This window comes from Syngnathoides biaculeatus, chromosome 3 (assembly GCF_019802595.1).
Source record: "Syngnathoides biaculeatus isolate LvHL_M chromosome 3, ASM1980259v1, whole genome shotgun sequence".
Classification (NCBI taxonomy): Eukaryota; Metazoa; Chordata; class Actinopteri; order Syngnathiformes; family Syngnathidae; genus Syngnathoides; species Syngnathoides biaculeatus.
In genome coordinates this window covers 25684178-25706082 of record NC_084642.1, presented here as the reverse complement: position 1 = coordinate 25706082, position 21905 = coordinate 25684178, and the positions used below count along the sequence as shown (strand labels likewise).

The following is a 21905-nucleotide window of genomic DNA, read 5'->3' as shown; positions in this document are numbered from 1 at the left end:
ATTGTTGACTGCGGCTCCCTAAACTTCTCATACACACTACTCACTACTCGCACATTACGACGCTCAATCAACACGAGGCTTCGTTATCTTTAATTAATGTCATTAAAAAAAAAAAGCAGTCAGCGGTTGACTGTGTCATAGGCTCTCCTGTGGCAACATGGATGACATCCATGGATGAACACGTTTCATGCTCCTTCGGCCACATCATGCGACACATTTTCAACCTGTCAGCTTCCATGAGCCTCTCAGTCACTGGGGACGCTTGCACTTCTGATGATTGCCGTGATTGCAGGTCTACTTTAGCTTTGTGTTGCTACTTTCAACCTGTGAAACCCAAGATTAATGTAGTTTTTCTTTTTTAATTTTTTTTTTTTTTTTTACAATGGCCTCTAATTACTGACACGTTTTAGTAAAGATTGCAGAAAGTTACTCCCTTCTGAAAAGAGTGACGCTCGAAACCTGTACTCTCTCGTAACACCAACATCAATGTTAACCAAAGTAAACAATCAATACCTTTTCTTGATGGCCATCACAAAAACTGTGACTGTCTTTGTAGTCACAACTTGGGTTTCCAAACAAGAGCATAAAGCGCTTGTGCTTGTGGGATTCTTGCAAGATGCTCTTTGTTCACTGCGACGCTCCAAAACTGAATGGGCCACGGTCAGGCGAGGTGAGTTCAGTTGACCCCGGGGTCACGGAGACAATGGCCAGGCGGGCCTCTATAGGAAGAAGTAAACAGGGACCCCTAAGTTTACGGCCCCTGATGTGGGAGGAGCTTAGCTACGGTAAGCCATTTTAGAAAGGAAAGTTCACAAATGGGCAACATGGATGCATCTCAAGTACAGGCTTAAATGTCACTGGGAATTGTGCCGCGATGTTAGTCCGAATTGTTTTCCTTGCACAAAACTAGCTCAGATGTATTATACATGCGCAGGGCTTCACCTGCCCCCACCTTTTTCCCCTTACAAAATAAAAAGCAGTAGTTTGAAATGCTGTTTCTCGAATACCTGCTCCAAAACCCATTTTGACCAGCCTAACCTAACATCAAACCTTAAGTATCTTTTGTACTTGAAGAGGGGGGGAGGAGCTCTTACAAGGACTGCCATATGCTTTCATCTGAGGGTCTTACAAGCTCCCTGATGCCCCCACCCCCATCTGACTTCCATGCGGAAGAGCTGGTTGCAAGAGTGGCTTTGTGTGGGGGGTCGGGGGTTGGTGGTTGGCTTGGGGTGGAGGCATGAACTGAGTTGAGAGAGCAGGAAGAGAAGACACTTTTTGTAAAGCAGAGGTGGCAAAATTATGCACACCGCGTACTTGTACATAGAAGTGCTGATTCAACTCCCTCAGGAAAAGTAAAAAATAGATATTTATTCTGAGATGTACTCAAATACAAAAGTAAAAGTAAAGTTTTACACTTTTGACATACAATACCCTTTCTAAAAGAACAACTAGAAAAAAAACAAGTACTGTACACACAACATACTACAGTTTCCCTCTTTTATCAACTTGCAACGCACTCGTATTGAGTAGAAAAAATAACTCCAGGTTTAGATGGGAGGGTAATCAGCACTGGACTGAAAACAGATCCAGTATGAGTTCCTCGATACATTTTAACTACCTTATATCTGTTAAACAATTGAAAAGAATTATACCAAGCCTGTAGAAACCCCCCCATTAGACAGAATTTTTGACTAATTTCTTAAACAAGGCCATGAGTGGGGAAAGGTTTGCTCCCCCAAATATGTGGCTGTTTGTGCAGGGGTGTCAAACTCATTTTTGTCAAGGTTCACATTGTAGTTACGGTTTCCCTCAGAGGGCCGTTATGACTGTGAAACCATGAAAATCTTTAATTGCTTCATCATATTTAAACATGACATTTATGAACTACTTTTGAATCAGAAATCAGGACTAATGAGTTTTTCCAACTATTCGTGATGTTTGGTATTCCAACGTCGGAAGTAGAAAGTTCAGAAATCTGCATTCAAATGTTGGGAGAAAAGCAAAATGTGATGGGAAAAATAAGAACTGAAGTAAAATTCAGGGAGACGACCTGAAAACTCGACTTGAGTAATGAAATATTGTTACTACTAAGTTATTTTCCACAGCTGGTCTGCATGCTGCCAGCTTCCTCTTACAGTGGAAAAGAATTTATGATATTACAGAATAATATTTAGTTTGTTAGTTCCCTCTGCTGGCCAGCTAACATACTGTATTTAATGTACTGTACTCTTAATTGCTTCTCCGACCCATTCGGATGAGTAAATCAAATTAATTTAAAAAATATATATGTATATTACATCCACTGTCTGATTTAAAAAAAAAAAGGCCCGCATGAGCTGACATTTTTCATTTCATTTGATGTGTGGTTTCACAACCAGGTTTGGAAAAACAGTTATTTTTTCATTTAAGTGGATAGTTGTTGGTTTTTTTTTGCTCTTATCTCAGTGCTGTAAAGTGTCACACTATATCTTTGGGGGAATATTTTAATCTCGGACCACAGGAAGTGCTCCACATTCTTAAAACTACAAACTGATGCAGTGTATTCAGTAAAAATTATGTTGTACTTTATCAAATATAGTGTAATTTGTGTAATGGACAGTTGTGTACATTTGTAGGAATCAGCATTTTGCAGAAAACTTGACTAGGTCTTCACTCTTTGAATTTGTTGGTTCTCAATCAGGTAAGAAACCAGAAAAAAAACAAGTATTCCAATACAAAATCTTTTCTATTCTCTAAAATCATCAAAGGTGATGGAATTGAGTTTCATAATTGTATTCAAAATGTTTTTCAGATGACATTGGAAAAGAAGTCGGAAATATCTGAAAAAAACATTCTGTATTATAATACTAAACATGTCTTCTGGCTTACTGATCTTTTGATGGGCAAATTTAAAAGTTTTCCACACTTATGAAGATTGGAGGACTGTTTCTTCGAAATACAAAGAGTAATTGAAATTGGGAAAAAAATCATTTATTTTCACTGAATTCAAACATGTACATCAGTTTCAAATAAGTAAAATGTGTGAAGCCAAGATATATTTATTAATTTCGAGGAAAAGAAGGTGAAATTATGTTACTTGAACACACTGTAATACACGTGAAACCAAAAATTAACATTTTCTCCCATGTGTGCTGTGGATATTTGGGTCAACCTTAAAAACAACGTTTATTTGTAATAAATTAAATGTCGTTTCATCAACAGTTTTCACATTCGATATTCATCAACTGTAATAAAAGAAAATTAGTACATTTGCCAATCGAGGTTTTGTTTTAGATAATTCGTCCCGTTCGGAAAATTGTGTCATTTGAGGAAATCAAATAACTAAAATAAAAACATAAATACACATTCAAAAAGAACGATACAAGAAGCAACAGGTCAATTATTCGATGCACGAATCTGCTCTGGGTTTTGCCCCAAAAATAACAAAACAAACAAAAAAAATTACAAATGAACAAAAAGATGGTCCGATTTAAAATAATAAGAAGAAACATTTTAAAAAGATAGTTCCATGGGGACTGTCCGTCTGCTCCCGGTGATGTGTTGTCTATGGAATCCAAGTCAGGTTAAACTCAATTTGCACACTTGAGTGGCCTGTGGTCGTTTCCACGTTTCGAGTTAACATGCGAACTATGAGGAGAAACAAGAAGGAGAAGAAGAACTCGTGCGCTGCTCAAAAGCGTCTAAGGCGCAGTCGGAAGTCCCGTGGTTAGCGTATGCAAATGCGGCCGAGTTGGGGGTTGTAGCTCCATATTTACGTTCGGCGGGAGCCGCCCTTCATTCTGCCACATGCTTCCCGAGTACTCGCCTTCGCGCCACTTTCATCGCGTCCAAGCGGCTCATCGGGGCCGCACGTTCGCCTGTTCGGGTTGTTGTTGTTCTTTTTTTTTTTTTTTTTTTTTCACCCGCCGCGGGCCCAAAAGTTTGCTGAATTGTTGCGCGTTGATTCCGCTTTTGTCGGCGGCAGCAGAGTGCAAGTAGCGAAGATGGTGGATTTGGGCTGGTGAGTATCTGTCGAGCGCGTGTTTACCAGCAAGGAAGTCCGCTTTGGGCTCTTTTCAAGTCTCGGTGCGTACATGGGAAATGTTATCCTGGCGTTTAGTGCGTGCACGTTACCGCCGCAGTGCTTGTATTTAAAAAAAGCAAGCAAGGACTTTGGCGCAAATGGTGATTTGGCGACGAAAACAGTGTAACATGAGGCGCATGGCAGCCCCCTCTTGCTTCCACCATTGAGGGAATGAGGGAGATTTGAAAAGCTGTCCCGAGCTTTCATCGCTGCGCTTCCGCAACTAGTTCAAAACTGCTAAGGGCGCGATAGAATAGTTAAATACAAAGCCGACGGCTTAATGTTAGAAAAGTGGAAACGGGGGGGAAATGCGGAGAATTGGTCGGCAGTTTCGAGTGCATTGGTGTGTGAGTTAAAGTGCCCCCAGAACAAAGCGGCAGCACATGGGCACGCTTAGGCCGCGCGCTCAGCTAGCTAGCGAGCTAGCACGGCAGCCTCAGCTTGCCCCATTTGAATCGCAACTTTTAAGTCAAACACGTGGACGGCAAAACACACTTCCAACTGATTGATGCATTTAGTACTACAGAGAACAAGAAATAAAGTCGCTTTATTAATTCAGTGGATGTTTGTTGTTGGGTAGCCGAGGCTAACTTGTACATTTCGTAATACACTCAAAAGCCGACTTTCACCCTGCCAACTTTTTTTTTTTTTGGTTCTCAAAGTAGGTTGGCCCCTTTCTGTCCCAGCTCTGGTAAATGCCGACAAAAAGCCACGCCACGCGAGCTGCAAGCGCCACGCTTTGCCATGTTTTCGTCGTGCTAACAGCAGCTAGCCGCGGCTAGGCTACCTCGTCCCACACGCGCAGCACGACGCAGCTGGCCGTTCGCTCTTCGCATTGGCGGCGGGGGTTTTGTGTTAGGAAGGGATTCGAAAGCACGACCAGCGCGACACACGGCCGCAGTGCTCGATGTACGTTCGGGTGGCGTCGGCGGGAAGCTATTTACGCTAAGGTTGGCGCACTTCTGGGCGCCATGTTGAAGGTGACGGGTGGGGGAGGGGTGACCAGCAGTCCCCGCGCACGCGCTGCCGTGGAGCCAAGGAACGCTACTCGCAGATTGCGACGCTCAATCATTTGCGCGCAAATAAGAGATTGTTGTCACCAAGATGGCTGAATATGACTTACGATTACACGTGGGGCTTGCCTTGCATTTTAACCTGTTGCCGCACCGGCCCTCACCTTGTTTTCTCATTCTGCTTTGCTTCCAGGTCCACTCTGGAACGGAAGCAGCGCAAACCACGAGCCTTTCGACTCACACTCTGGTCAGTCTGTGTATTGTCAAAGTGCTTACAGTGCAGGTAGTTCTATGCAATAGCTACTGCAGTGGAGGCACTTACAGCAATATGCAGACACGTGTGTACAGTCTCCCTCACCTTGCATGTGCCTTTTGCAAAACTGTCTTTGTGCTAAGGTGCATCTAGTGCAGATAGTGAAATAGACTAGCACCTACTGCCCTAAGTGCTCCTTCTGGCATAAGGGGCTGTGATATGCGCCACTAGACCAATCCTAATTTCTAATTGGGCTCAAATGTCTTGCAGTTCTCTGCTAGTTTTGCATAGTTGCACTACAAGAATAGATGAGTTGTGCAAATCTATGCAAAACTGATGGTGGCCTGCTTGCTCTCCACCTGTTTGGATTTTTTTGGTTTTTGGATGTGGCATCCCCGCAATCTGAACTCACGCACGTTTTAATGTGCCAAGCGCAACGGCAGATTTATTTTCTAGGTCTCCTCCTAGGCCCACGGGGTCAGCAGTACTAAAGTGCTTATAGTGCAGGTAGTACCCTTCTATCTACTGCAATGTAAGCACTTGAAGTATTTCTAACCAACAGCCACATTTTGATGCATTTGTGTCCAATGATGCTACATGATGCTGATCGTCACTTGGTCAGTTTTGCTGGTTTGCATTCAGCTTTAACTGGCATTTGCTGTGCAAATCCATGCAAAACTGATTAGGTGGATGAAATATCAATTAACATCTTGTGGTTCCCGCCACACTTGGGTATGTATGCAAATAAACACAATTGTGGGTAACAAATTTCGGGAGGAATCCCTTCTTGTGGAGGTGGGGATTAGTAGCAATGCTGTCTGTGTACTTGGAGGTATTGCACTTGTCCCGGCCTGTATAGGAATGAGGAGGATACGATCGGTCAGACAGAAGTGAACTGTGACCTCACCTGCTGCTCATGAATCTGCAAAAAGTGACTCATGTAATGTTTTGTTTGGTACAATTGTACAAACATTTAAATGCCATTGTGGTGATTATTATTTTTGGTTTGCACTTGTGCAAATAAAATAAGCTAGAACAATTCTATTTTGTTTTTATTTTGTCATAAGATACTGGTCAGAGCTATGTTTAATATACTGTATTTAACTCTTATGGTTGCCAAACATGCCCCTGATAGTTGTGATTTTCGCCAGACTAAAATATTCTCTACTTACCCTTGAACAGATTTTGGTGTGCATTCATATTGTCAAGAGCTGCATACATCAGTCAGTATAGATCACCAGGTCCAATTGAAAATATACCACACATTGCAAACAAACATATAAACATTAAAAAAAAAGGCCTGGTGATATGAGTCGTGACTTTTGCATCCCATTTAGCCAACCCACAAAAAAAAGATCTAAAAGTGGCGGTGTGAGTGGACTTATGATCCAATACCAGTAGATGGCGCCATCGAGCTGCGCAGAGTTGTAGGAAACAGGTGACAGGAACGCACCGCCTCTGCCAACTTGTACTGCACGTTTTCTGGAAACAAGTCACTCAGGCCGCTGGAACTTTGGATCTATGACTGGATGTAAGCCGCCATCTCCCCCGATAAACTGCGATGTAGTCGGGGCTCACTTGAGCTGACCCCAACACGTTTTAGCAGCCTGTTGGACTGGCTGGAAGCCTTCACTTCTCGCTATTGCTGAAATATACTGCGATGTGGACGAGCTGCGCTTTTCTGCTGGCGTGTTTGAGCGTCGTCTGCCGTGGAAACCCGCACAAATGTGACGAAGTGCGCAAAGTTTTTCAGCTCCGGCAAATTGGACCCAACCAGATGCTGCCTTTGAGTCCCACGCCAGGTCTGTGTGAGCTTCATGGGTTCGGAAATGCTTAGTCACGAGATACATTTAAACTCCCTGCACTGTTTATATTTGGATTACAGTTTCTGTAGGAATACTCCACAGACGATATTTGTGGTAGTTACAGACTGCATTGTTGCTGTCAACCTGTCATTTTCTAACTTCAAAAGCTGTTTGTGCTTAGTTAAAGGCGCCCTTCTTGAGGCAGGTCTTCTCTGTGCTCTAATTAGAGTGCTGCATTTATCGGGTTGACCAAATGACAAATATCAAATGTGCATTCTTTGAACGTGTCTTCTTAATCTTTTAAAAGAGGGTTCCTTTCCATATTTGTTCCCCACTGCCCTCTAAAGCAATTTGAAAGTAGAACATCTTGTCGGAACTGTATTTTTCCAAGGATAAACTTGCATTATTGTATTTTTAGTGTAGTAAATGAGTGATTTCTCATTTTTAATGAAACTAAGGATTTTAATGGAATATAAAAATGGCATGTGTGTTGTGGAGACAGGCAGGAGAGTACTTGGTGTGTCATCTGGTAGGAAAGGGGAGAAGGAGACTTGGTGGTGGAACCCCAAAATACAGGGTGTCATACAAGGAAAGAGATTAGCGAAGAAGAAGTGGGATACTGAGAGGACTGAGGAGAGGCGAAAGGAGTACATCGAGATGCGACGTAGGGCAAAGGTAGAGGTGGCAAAGGCTAAACAAGAGGCATATGAAGACATGTACACCAGGTTGGACACGAAAGAAGGAGAAAAGGATCTCTACAGGTTGGCCAGACAGAGGGATAGAGATGGGAAGGATGTGCAGCAGGTCAGGGTGATTAAGGATAGAGATGGAAATGTGTTGACTGGTGCCGGTAGTGTACTAAATAGATGGAAAGAATACTTTGAGAAGTTGATGAATGAAGAAAATGAGAGAGAAGGAAGAGTTGAAGAGGCAAGAGTGAAGGACCAGGAAGTGGAAATGATTACTAAGGGGGAAGTCAGAAAGGCACTACAAAGGATGAAAACTGGAAAGGCAGTTGGTCCTGATGACATACCGGTAGAGGTATGGAAGCAATTTGGAGAGATGGCTGTGGCGTTTTTGACCAACTTATTCAACAGAATACTAGCGGGCGAAAAGATGCCTGAAGAATGGAGGAAAAGTGTTCTAGTTCCCATTTTTAAGAACAAAGGGGATGTTCAGAGCTGTGGGAACTTTCGAGGAATAAAGTTGATGAGCCACACAATGACGTTATGGGAAAGAGTAGTGGAGGCTAGACTCAGGACAGAAGTAAGTATCTGCGAGCAACAGTATGGTTTCATGCCTAGAAAGAGTACCACAGATGCATTATTTGCCTTGAGGATGCTCGTGGAAAAGTACAGAGAAGGTCAGAAGGAGCTACATTGCGTCTTTGTGGATCTAGAGAAAGCCTATGACAGAGTACCAAGAGAGGAACTGTGGTACTGCATGCGTAAGTCTGGTGTGGCAGAGAAGTATGTTAAAATAGTACAGGACATGTATGATGGCAGCAGAACAATGGTGAGGTGCGCCTTAGGTGTGACAGAGGAATTTAAGGTGGAGGTGGGACTGCATCAGGGATCAGCTCTGAGCCCCTTCCTGTTTGCAGTGGTAATGGATAGGCTGACAGATGAGGTTAGACTGGAATCCCCTTGGACCATGATGTTCGCAGATGATATTGTCATATGCAGTGAAAGCAGGGAGCATGCAGAGGAACAATTGGAAAGATGGAGACATGCACTGGAAAGGAGAGGAATGAAGATTAGCCGAAGTAAAACACAATATATGTGCGTGAATGAGAAAAGTGGAGGGGGAAGAGTGAGGCTACAGGGAGAAGAGATAGCGAGGGTGGACGACTTCAAATATTTAGGGTCAACAATCCAGAGGAATGGTGAGTGTGGTAAGGAAGTGAAGAAACGCGTCCAAGCAGGTTGGAACAGCTGGCGAAAGGTGTCTGGTGTGTTATGTGACAGAAGAGTGTCTGCTAGGATGAAGGGCAAAGTTTACAAAACAGTGGTGAGGCCGGCCATGATGTACGGATTAGAGACGGTGGCACTGAAGAAACAACAGGAAGCTGAACTGGAGGTGGCAGAAATGAAGATGTTGAGGTTCTCGCTCGGAGTGACCAGGTTGGATAGGATTAGAAATGAGCTCAATTGAGGGACAGCCAAAGCTGGATGTTTTGGAGACAAGATTCGAGAGAGCAGACTTCGATGGTTTGGACATGTTCAGAGGCGAGAGAGTGAGTATATTGGTAGAAGGATGCTGAGGATGGAGCTGCCAGGCAAAAGAGCGAGAGGAAGACCAAAGAGAAGGTTTATGGATGTGGTGAGGGAAGACATGAGGGCGGTTGGGGTTAGAGAGGAAGATGCAGGAGATAGGCTAAGATGGCAAAAGATGACACGCTGTGGCGACCCCTAACGGGACAAGCCGAAAGGAAAAGAAGAAGAAGAAGATGTGTGTTGTGGAGTTTCATAGTTCACTAACGTCACGCTCCTTCCAAACTTCACATTTCCCTTCCACTTCTATGTTGTGGAAGCACTTAAATGACAGGCAAGCCTGAAACCTAAATATTAAATGTGCATAACCGCTTTTATATCTCAAAGCTGCTGAATTGCAGCCTAAAAAAATAAACTTCCTCGTGCTTGCGGGGACATAAATCACCATCTTAAACTACACCTGCTCAAACATCAGCAATGCTTCGGCTTTGCGAAGACCAATTGCACATTGGAACATGGAAGATGTGAAATCTTTCCTCCACGACTCCATCAACCATCTTTGGAACTGCTGAGGATTATCCACAATTGAGTGAAAATAAGGACCAATTATTTCCAAGAATATGAGCGGGCCTCCAGTGTCTGAGCTTCCTGCCAGATTAAAGGTCAGAACACGGGCAACGTCGATCTCCCCCCACGGTGTCCAAAATAACCTTGTGTGTGTTGTTGAAGTAATCTCTCTTTTTGTAGCATGAGATGAAACAATGCAAATGGCTGAACACGTTTGTGTTATTGTGGTGAGAGCTGAAATTCCTCCACGAGCCATCACATCCCATTGAACCTCACACGGAGGCTGCTGATGAACTCGCTACACCCTGTCTCAACATGCCCAATGGACAATTTGCAGAGCTTTGAGTTGCATTCAAGATGTTCCGGTTTTCTTGCATGGATGAACCTTGTGAGGATAAGCGGCTAAGAAATTGGATGGATGGATATTAACAAACATTCACAATGATAGACTATTCAATCAATCCACTCGTACCCAAATCCTTTTGAATGTAAGGTAGACGTGCTAATCATGTGCCATGTCTACTTGGTCTTAAATTATTCAACTCCATTGCAAATGATGCATACAGGTTAAAATAGGGTAGTTTGTGATGAACAAAGTAAACATTTGAATATTTTAACACCTTATTGACGTGTTCTTTTGAGTTCTGTTCTGATACATCTCTTTATGTATGTTAAAACTCTCAGGCTCAGATCTTCAAGTATGCAGGTCTAAAGGTCAGACCTGCTGCACCAGAAAAATGGAGGAGAGGTACCAGATAGCAGCACGGAAGGACATCGAAAACCTCCTACAGACTTCTAGCTCCAGCCTGAAGTTTCTCATCTCGCGCAATGTGGCTTCTTTTCAAGGTAAGACGGACTCAACTGGTCAGACACTGAGCCCTGCTGAGGTATTTCGAGGTGTTCAATGGAGGTGATGTGAGTGCTTTGAGTGTCGACGTGAACTTGTGTGCAGTGAGGCCTCTCTTGAAAGCAAACATCAGCATCTGCACTCCTTCCCCAGCTACCAGTACACGCTGGTGTGGGGGTCAGAAAGTTTGTCTGCTCTTGAAAGAGCCCCAGGAGGTGTACGCTGTAGTGTGACTGTGTTCAGCCTTATTGCACTACACGGGCACCTAAGACATCTCAGATCAGTCTGCATGGAACGGCTCCCTATTGGAAAAAATGCTACTGTTAAATTTGACCATTAGCACTATTTTTTTGTAGTCCCTCACTACTAAATCAACTCAATGGCCGTAGTATATAAAGAGATGCCATACATGAGTTATACCAAAATGTTTTTTTGTGAAACATTTAAATGCTCAGCTCTTGATTGGTTGGTTAATACATTGATGTGCTCTTAAACTACATTTAGCAAACAATTTTTCAAGACCTTTTGGCAGCACATTTGAGGTGAGTCAGGAGATTTGCTGCATTTTGGTCCGTTTGAGCAGTGACATAATGGAGCTATCAAAGGTGGAGAATGTTCTTTTTTTTTTGTTTTTTTTTTTTTTTTGCTTTGAGAATTCCATTTTAGAGCTGAAAAACACACATTTAAAACAACTTCAAAATAGACCCACCCCCATATGGAAAATGTAAATATGTGCCACCAGGATTTGAACTTGAAATGCCACAGAAAACAGGATTTGAATTTGAAATGTAAAGTGATAACATTTTCAGTAGTTGTATTTCAGTGTAACTTTTCAATGTTAACAATTCAACTGGCTCCAATTTGCTGTCTGGAATTCAGTCGGCTACAATTTGCTTTCTGGAAGTTGCTGTGTGAAATTCAACTGGGTACAATTCGTTGTCTCAAATTCACCATCTGTGCCACCAGGCAGGGTTACTTCAGGTCAGAACCGAACACACAGCCAATCGCAGTTATGCTTTCTTGGTATGTGACGTCACGTGACTAAGAAAGTGTAAGTGCAATTGGCTGGGTGTTTGGTTCTGACCTGAAGTATCCCTGCCTGGTGGCACAGACGGTGAATATAGACAGCGAATTGTAGCCAGTTGAATTTCAGACAGCAAATTGTAGCCAGTTGAATGGACATGAATTGAAAAGTTACACTGAAATACGACTATGGAAAATGTGATCACTTTACGTTTCAAATTGAAATCCTGTTTTCTGTGGCATTTCAGATTCAAATCCTGGAGGCACATATTTATTTCCAGACCCCCATCTAATAATTGTTTTTCTGTGCATTTATTAGAATGCAATTATAAAAGTGCATGCAATCAACTTTTCAACTGCATATGCGTGTTTCGAACATACATTTGAAATCACGCCCCTTTCCAGCAGGACCACGGCGTCCCGTCCTCTCAGCTGGCCCTTCGGTCACAATTTTCAACGTCGGCTGACTGTCATGATGCGTTTTGTGGCTCATACTTCAAATCTACTAAACCTTGAGAAAATGTGTGAAGGAACGAATTTTTGCATGCGCACCCAACTCGCGTGTCAACACATCCTATGGGTGGCCTGGCACGGATTTGCGCACACTGCATTGACTTTAAATGTAACTGCTGACATAGTAGCAAGGAGTGAGAGTGCTTTATTGATACGCCTGTTGAAGGTTAAGGCGAAACAGACATAACAAAGGAATTACACTTCTCGAATGCTCATCAGATCACATTTCTTTGTTTGTGTCCACAAAAGTAAATAGCTCAAATCTAACACACAATGAATGAAAAACATTGACGAGCTGGTGGTAATTACCATCAAAATTATGGCAACTTAAGGCACTTATATCGGTCATAATTATTAATACTGATTGGTAAACAGATGCGCTATAAACCCATACAGAGAGGCAATACAACAATACTCTGGCATATGTTCTTTAAGCTTTGACAAACAAGTTATGCTGACCAGAGGTGCCAAGTAATGAAGTATTAACACTTTCTTAGTGTACTCAGTGGAGTCGCTTGGCCCATCCATCCATCCATCCATCCATCCATCCATCCATCCATCCATCCATCCATTTTATTTGCCGCTTATCCTCATGAGGGTCGCGGTAGTGCTGGAGCTTATCCCAGCTTTCATTGGGGTGGAGGCAGGGTACACCCTGAATTGTTTGCCAGCCAATAGCAGGCCACATGGAGACAGACAACAGTCACACTCACAATCACACTTTAGGGCAATTTAAAGTCTCCAATGAATGCTATATTCAAGCCTTTTATTTCTATATAATGGGTGTCTTCAAATGCCAGGCATCACTACAGGGCCGTTTTATTGTCACAAAAGTCGATGCCACAGATGCCAAAGTGAGTATTTCAAAAGCCCAACTTGTTCAAATGTGGCTCACTTGCACTAAATTGCATCATATTTGATCATGAACATAATATTTGTAACACATTTATTTCAGTGGGCAAGTAAATGTTTGAAATAAATGTACCTTTTAAAAAATTTACAACTACTTGTTGCATATAACATTATTTCTACAGTACAAATAAATGCATGCTTGTCTTTTCTAAAGAAATAGTCCACTGAACAGTAAAAAGCCTTAATCCGATAGGTCATGTCATATGTACTGTATCTTGAAAATTAGAGGTTCTTCTGATACCACTTAATGGTGTTTATCGGTAATTACAAATTTTCATGGGCGCCTCCATTTTGGCGAACCACATGACCGACTTGCCCGGATGTGACATATTCTGTGTGTAAACAAAGAAATCATGGGCTCTTTGTAGTGTAATCACAAACAGTACCACCACCATCAGACACGTGAAAATGCCCTACTGCATCACGAAATTTTGCCATAATTCGGATAGAAATAATCCAAGGAATTCTCGGTAGCATATTCTAACCAGTAAGAAAAAGAAACATTTGAGGATCCAGTGGCTAGCGAAGTGTGGTCGCCCTGAGCCGTACGACGTATGTACAGGTGTATTTGCGTGTTTATTTAAGACCAACACTTTTAGAGTACAATAAGTCTCTAAATTCTTTTAAATAGCATTCTTATGATGTTGCTAACCAATGATGACAAAAGCACTTCATACCATTAATGTGACGTCTTGTGCTTCATACGTCATGCAGGCGTTGAGACTTCCATCCGTTAATTGTGAACGTAATTCAATTTGATTTGCCGTCACGATGGTACGATGGTGAACGGTTCTTGCCGACAAATGCGTTTCTTTTATCCGTTTGATTATCTTGTCTTCATGCGAAGTGGGCAGAATGCTGATTGGCAACGTCAAGTACGGATGCTTTGGAATAGTCCCCATCTGTGAATTTAAACACACAGCAGAAACCCCCAACACTACAAAGGCTGTCTATTCTTGTTGAAAACTTCGGTACTCCTCATATTTTTTTCTTTGAGCGACCTTTGTCAAAAGTTTCCATAATTATTGTTCCACACAATCTGTGATCGACCGTTCTGCACCTGTGGTTAGTTAGTGAGTCAGACTCTTTGGCATTCCTGTCCGAAAATCCATCCAAATATTCACCAGTATTTACAGGCACAGGTTAAAATCTGTGTGGATGTATTCCTCTGTCTTCCCGATCAACAGATGCTGCTATTTCTTCAGCAGATGAGGATAAATCAGAGAAATCAGAGAAATCCGTGATTGTGCTAGCGCAGAGGAGGCGCACAGGTGACGTCACCTCCTGTTTTTTAAGTCATGTAACTCGCCAAAATGGCGGTGCCCATGAAAATTCGTAATTGCAGATAAAAACCCCATTAAATGATATCGGATTAACCTCAAATTCTCAAGGTACAGTACATATGACATGACCTATCGGATTAAGGCTTTTCATTGTTAAGCGGACTATTCCTTTAATGAAGCCTAGCTGTTTCAATTTTTGTTTTGTCTATTTTTGAACCCAGAAAAAGCACACCAATCATCTGGGAAAAACAAAAAGCTCATTCCATGTATTTAAGTTATTGGGCTGGAAAATATCAACTTACTTTCTTTTTAATTAATTTTAACTTAAGTCCATTTAAAAGTGTGTACTTTTGTACATTACTTAAGTAAAGGGGTGAGTTCAGTACTTTAACTTTTGCCAGAGTTGTTTTTTGTACGTGTTACTGACTGTACTTGAGTATTGAATACCAGCATTTTGAACATCTCTGAGAATAAGAATATTTGATCATGGCTTCTACCTTCTTTGTTACTGCAAGTGTGTATTTCAGAGGTCAAGACATTCACAAAAATTCCTTTATATAACCCATTGCTTTAAAAATAAATGGGTCCCTTTTTCTCATACCTACTGCTCCTGATTATTATTCTATTTGAGTAATATCGCTTGATCCAGCCTTTCCTAACATTCCATCCTACAAAAAAAGTAAAATATGTATGATTGTTACTGATATCGGGTTGGATGGATATCGGTATCGGCCAAAACTCAAACCTGCAATATCAGTATCGGATTGGAAGTGGAAAAACCGCACATCCATAACAATTCTAAGGCCGTTTTACACTGCATCTAGCTTCGTGCTCTCAACCAACCTATTCCTTGGATAGGTGCCGCAGCACTAGGCCCTGGTCAACGGTGCTGTGTGAATATCAGAATCAGTACTGATTATGCCGGATCAATGCTGACATTTTATGGGGTGTCTTGTAACTGTTCCTTGGTTTCACCCCTCCAGCGCTGAGTGATTCCTGGTTTATAGGCGACAATCTTCTCTGCTTGAGAAGTTCTGCCACTTCTCCTGATAGCGCTCCTATGAGACAAGTTTATGACTTGGATGAGCAGTTCTAGACATACAGTATCATTTAGTCAATTTCCTTTAACGGCACCTCTCCACTTTTAAGACGCACAATTATCCTTGTAAACGTAAATGATTCATAGTGGAGCCAAGCTTGATTGCAGCAGTTTGTAACCGTGGGACCTTGTTTATATTGTGATGTTGCTATTTAGGCAGTAAAATTCAGCTAAAACATTAACAGTTGTGAAAAAAATGCAATGTTTGCCAAATTTAGATGATAATTTGTTTGGTGCTTGTGCAACTACAGTCATACTTTGTGATGAATATTCTACCCGGCATCGGCTTTATAGTTATTGTCAGTATTTATTTTCTTGATTGGGGGAAAAAACACATTATCAGCAGATGAATTATTTTACAAAACCTCTGTTTTTCGTTTTTAACTCTATCCCCAATTCTGTTAAATTTTCCAGCAAAATTGTAAATGTGCTGACAGGTGTTTTGTGCTGAGATGGCAGCAAGTGTGCGCTCCTGCCAAACAGAAACTAACTCTCAGCCAGTTAACAAACATTAGCAGCTGCTTCCATCGGGCTGCACTGTACAAACCAGCAGCTGACTCAGATCATCTTTGAAATTTGCAGTTTGGTGTCAGATAACTGCTCTGAGATTTATGTGTAGCATTACCCAATGTTTCTTCTCCGGGAAAAATGTACAAATTTAAAAGTGAGTTCCTATAGACATTGGCAAAATGATTCCACACTGTTATGACATTTTGTAGGGATTGTACCATAACTGTAAACTTGAACTACAATAATTTATTGGCAGCATTGTATTTATTTAGCAATTGCTTGGCATTCTGTACTCTCATTTTTGATATACAGTGAAGAAAATAAGTATTTGAACACCCTGCTATATTGCAAGTTCTCCCACTTAGAAGTCATAGAGGGGTGTGAAATTTTCATCGTAGGTGCATGTCCACTGTGATAATTCAAAAAGAAAAATCCAGAAATCACAATGTATGATTTTTTTTTTAATGAGTCATTTGTGTGCTACAGCTGCAAATAAATATTTGAACACCTGAGAAAACCAATGTTAACATTTGGTACAGTAGCGTTTGTTTGCAATTACAGAGGTCAAACGTTACCTGCAGTTTTTCACGAGGTTTGCACACACTGCAGGAGGGATTTTGGTCCACTCCTCCACACAGATCTTCTCTCGATCAGACAGGTTTCTGGGCTGTCGATGAGAAACACGGAGTTTCAGCTCCCTCCAAAGATATTCTATTGGATTTAAGTCTGGAGACTGGCTAGGCCACGCCATATGCTTCTTACGGAGCCACTCCTTGGTTTTCCTGGCTGTGTGCTTTGGGTCATTGTCATGTTGAAAGACCCAGCCAGGACCCATCTTCAATGGTCTGACTGAGGGAAAGAGGTTGTTCCCCAAAATCTCAGGATACATGGCCGCAGCCATCCTCTCCCTAATACAGTGCAGTCGTCCTTTTCCCATGTGCAGAAAAACACCCCCAAAGCATGATGCTCCCAGCCCCATGCTTCATAGTAGGGATGGTGTTCATGGGATGGAACTCATCATTCGTCTTCCTCCAAACACAATTAGTGGAATTATGACCAAAACCTTCCATTTTGGTCTCATCTGACCACAAAACCTTCTCCTATGACTCCTCTGTATCATCCAAATTGTCATTGGCAAACTTAAGACAGGCTTTGATATGTGCTGGTGTAAGCATGGGAACCTTCTGTGCCATGCATGATTTCAAACCATGACGTCTTAGTGTATTACCAACAGTCACCTTTAAAACGGTGGTCCCAGCTCTTTTCAGGTCATTGACCAAATTCTGTCGCGTAATCCTGGGCTGATTCCTCACCTTTCTAAGGATCATTGAGACCCCATGAGGTGATATCTTGCATGGGGCTCCACTCTGATTGAGATTGACCGTCATATTTAGCATCTTCCATTTTCTAATGATTGCTCCAGCAGTGGACCTTTTTTCACCAAGCTGCTTAGCAATTTCTCCGTAGCCCTTTCCAGCTGTGTGGAGTTGTACAATTTTGTCTCTGGCGTCTTTGGACAGCTCTTACAAGTTTGAGACTTACTGATTGTATGGAGTGGACAGGTGTCTTTATGCAGCTAACGACCTCACACGGGTGCATCTGATTCAGGATAATGCATGGAGTGTAGGTGGACCTTTAAAGACGGACTAACAGGTCTTTGAGGGTTAGAATTCTAGCTGATAAGAAAAGTGTACTTATTTGCAGCTGTATCACACAAATAAGTCATTAAAAAAAATCATAGACAGGGAATTCATAGACAGGAGGAGTAATGACTTGAAATGGGTTTAAGACCGTCTCCATTTGTTCAGCAAAGCCTTCAATTAGGCATATGACACCGCTGATGCTAAAGAGGTACAGTACAAAGAAATTACAAGAATGTTGATAAATCACCGTCTGTCACACCGAGAAGATGCAGGAAGATCAAAATCTACCCATAAAGTGCCGTTAAAAATGTATTTTTCCAGGGTGGGACTCTCTATTTGTCTGTAATGGATCATGGGTATAAAACCGTCCAGGGAAACCTTTAGAAAAGTTCTCAATATGTCAAAAATAGAGAGTAACTGTAAGCATATAAGCTGCTAATTATGAGTGGAGTTTCAAAGCACAACTCATCTTGTTGCAACACTTCATCACATTTTTCGTATTTCTTGAGAGCAAGTAGCCACAACTGCACCTGAGATGGTCAAAAAAATTAAAAGAGTAAGACAAAGTAATTTATAATCTTTGAGCTTATGATTTTATCTCCTCCCTTCTTCTGTTTGAAAGTCTCCCAGGATGGAATGTTTTCATATGCTGGTTCTGAGGTTTGTGACTAGTTTACACACATGCACGCATGCACACACGGGTTATACTTGCTGAGTCTGGCTTCAAAAAAGACCTTTTTTCCCCCCTTTCCATCCTGCACGTTTTTTTCTTCCATCCATGGCAACCAAATGTTTCCATCTCAGCTCCATGCCAGGCAGGGGTCAAATAAAACGGAGAGACATAAACTACTGCGAATCAGCTGTTGAGATCCTGACGACCGCTAGTTCAAAGGAATGTTTTATAAAGTGGTCAGTTTGACCTTTTTTGCATCCCTTGTGAGGCCTTCAAGGTAGAAAGGGGTTTTCGGTGACTAATATCAAGCTGCACTTGTAGAAAGACTTTAACAGATCACCCAAGGCTGAGACTTTTACAGCTACAACTATAACTACAAAAGGAGTACTAGCATTTTTTTTGTTGTAGGGCCAGAAGAAATAAGGATCTGGACCAAAATCTTCCTCCTATTCTCAATCTTTATCTAACTGGCACTGGCAGTGTACTTGCAAAACATAGTTCAAAATATGATTGCAAATGCTATGACGCAAACTTTGCTTTTGGAAGGCATCAAAGGTGTGTCTGGGTCAGTGTGTGATATTATCCTCATAAAATATTTTTTAGCTTTGGAGTACAAATGCTCATTGTGGATATGAAGGTCATATTTAGTTAGGGACTTTACATTTAATTTGAACCATTCATTTTTTTATGGGTGTAATTTTCATAATGTAAAAATAATTCATTTCATGCACACATTTGAATTTAGATTTTATAGTGTACTTTACTAAAGCAATCCTATACTGAAAATTAGTCCATCCATTTTCTATAATGCTTTTGCCTTTTTGGGTTGCTGGGGTGCTGGAGCCAATTTCAGGTGACTTTTGGTGAGAAGCTGGCTACCAGGATGTACCACGATGGTCGCCAGCTAATCGCAGGCTACAGACAAGACAAACAATCATTTACTATATACTCATATTCACACTCAAGAATAGTTTAGAGTCTTCAATTAACCCAAGATGCACGTTATTTTTTCATGTGGGAGGAAACCACAGTACCAGAAGAAAACCCACACAATCACAGGGAGAACATACAAATTAAAAACCACGACCTCTGAACTGTGAGGCTGCTATGCCAACCACTTATTTACCATGCTAACAGTTAAGCAATCTGCTAATTTTAATTCCTGTAGAGAAAATATTATATTATGTTGTAGATCCATTTTCCAAGCTGCTTATATATTATATTATCTATTTTTTCCTGGCTCGTTTGTGTTTATTAACGCATTGGCCAACAAGAGATCCAGTGCAACTAGTATCCCAAACATTTCGGTTCTTTCTATTTCTATTGAGAGTGTTCTAAAAGTGTCATTTGACAAAGGTTTATAGATTTCATGAAATCATGAAAGGGACCTGCTGCTTTGAAGCTTTTGAATAGAAAACGAGTTTGAATGGTGTTTGCACCACAAAGGAGGCTACGGTCAGCCGTCTCACTCTTTGCCCAACAAAAGCTTTCAGTTGTGATGGAGAGTACCCGTAATCTGTTTTACAGATCAGACATGAGTACTGCTTTTACATTTTTTTTTAAAAATATACCACTGTATAGATGTGTTTCTGTTTTGGCCAACACTCATTTGTTTCTGTAAATGTTTTTGGGTAAGGCTGTAGATTACCTCCAACATGTTGTTTTGGGTGCAAAAGGTTGGGGGGAGGTGCATCAGTGAATGGACATACAGACAGGAATGTCTTCATCCAGTCTTTGGTTTTGTTTGCAGCTCTCGCCACACTGACTGCCTTTTTATTTTTAGCACGGTCCAAACCGTGCACAAAAATACATATATAGATTAAAAACCTTACCCATCCAGAGACCAAAACAAATTCAAAACAATGAGAATTATTTAAATATTGCCGTAATTCATTTTAGTTTCGTTTAAAAATATTTCTTTGTTTTTTGTGTAGAGACATTACTTTAACCCAGATACTGCAATGCAAGGTTCTCTTTTTACAAGCCAGTCTTTCTTGACGTTTAAAACTCCAGACTTCTTGAAATGAATCAAACAAAAGAGTGTCGTTCACTCTTACTGTTGTCAGACTTGTGTTCATTTTCCCAAAAGTGTTCCCTCACCTGAGTGACGTCTCCTTCTAAATCCATCTTGATGATGTTGGTGTGCCCTCTGCATCTGTAACAGCTTAATGTCTTGTGGTAAGGCTTTTATTAAGGTTTAGGTGAGAGTTTATTTTTGCCAAGTGTTCCAGTAGCCTATCTGTGAGGTCACACATTGATGTTGGACTTTAAGGACTGTCTTACTGCCCACGTGAGATAAACCCAAAATTGTTTTTTTCAGGTTGAGAGCAGGACTCTGGGCAGGGCAATCAACTTCAATGATACCAAAGTCTTCTCCCATCTCTTTGTGGACTTTGCTTTTTGCACTGGTACGCACACATGTTGGAACAGGAAGCGATAATCACCAAACTCTTTGACTGTCTGGAAATCTCTCAGTATCAAAATTCCTTTCACCGGGGCTCGGCTAATATTTTGGATATTTACATCTTTGTGGGAACAGTTTGGAGATGGCCCCTTCCTTCTCCTACTTGACTGCTTCAGTGCACAAATCAAGGCTCATAAAAACATCATGCATGCGAGAGTTTGGTGTGGATGAACTTGACAGGTTTCCACAATCACGACCTCAGCCTTGTAGAACTCTTTTGTGCCACACCTTCTTGTCTAACATCAGTGTGTAACCTCACAAATGCACTTCTGGAAAAATGGTCATGAATTCCCATAAACACACACTTAAATCTTGTGAAAAATCTTCCCCGTAGAGTTATAACTGCAGGTGGGCAATATTAAACCCTTTGGATTAAGAATGGGCATTAACTTAAATTCATATCTAAGTAAAGGCAGGTGAGTGATTACTTTTGGTGGTAAAGTTTATTTCAAACATTTTTAGCCATATCATATTGCTTCGTGAGGTAAATAAAAAAAAATCAATGCGTTTCGCAAATCTAGAGAAGCTCTACGTAAACGTATATGTACGTATGAGTAGCAGTAGTCAGCAATGTCATAAACAGCGAAATATTTTGACATTCACATTTTTAAGGCAGGGTGCAAACAGTCCCCGAGCCGTCGTTTGGAGTAGACACCCCTGCTATAGCGCTTATCCTGTTCAAGAGTTACAGGAATCTGGAGCCTATCCCAGATGACTTAGGCTAAAAGGTGGACCACGCTCTGGCCTGGCTTCCAGCCAATCACAGGGCACTTCCACACAGTCAGGCATCTGTGATGGCAAAATTCTACTGCAATAAATAATATTACAATCTATTGCTAGTTAAAAGTGAGAATAAGCTTATAAATGCCGGCTATTCATTTCATAAAGTTATGGTGTTGGATCTCAGATTGTTTATCGCCGGATTTGGCTGGCGAGTGTAGGTGAAAATAATGGGAAAAACAAAAAAGCAATGTATAGTCTACAACTGAGAAATAGAGATTCTTTGAGCAATGTTCCGAAAGCT

At 41.5% G+C, this 21905-nt stretch overlaps 1 protein-coding gene across 1 annotated transcript in view; it reads left to right on the top strand.

Moving 5' to 3' along the window:
- Positions 1-6778: 6778 nt before the first annotated feature.
- Positions 6779-21905, top strand: part of gpc5a (glypican 5a) — a 110712-nt gene continuing 95585 nt past the window's right edge. The window contains exons 1-2 of the mRNA XM_061815146.1: positions 6779-7131; positions 10599-10760. Coding sequence (XP_061671130.1) covers positions 6990-7131; positions 10599-10760 — 304 coding nt within the window. The 5' untranslated portion in view covers positions 6779-6989. The remainder of the gene's footprint in view (positions 7132-10598; positions 10761-21905) is intronic.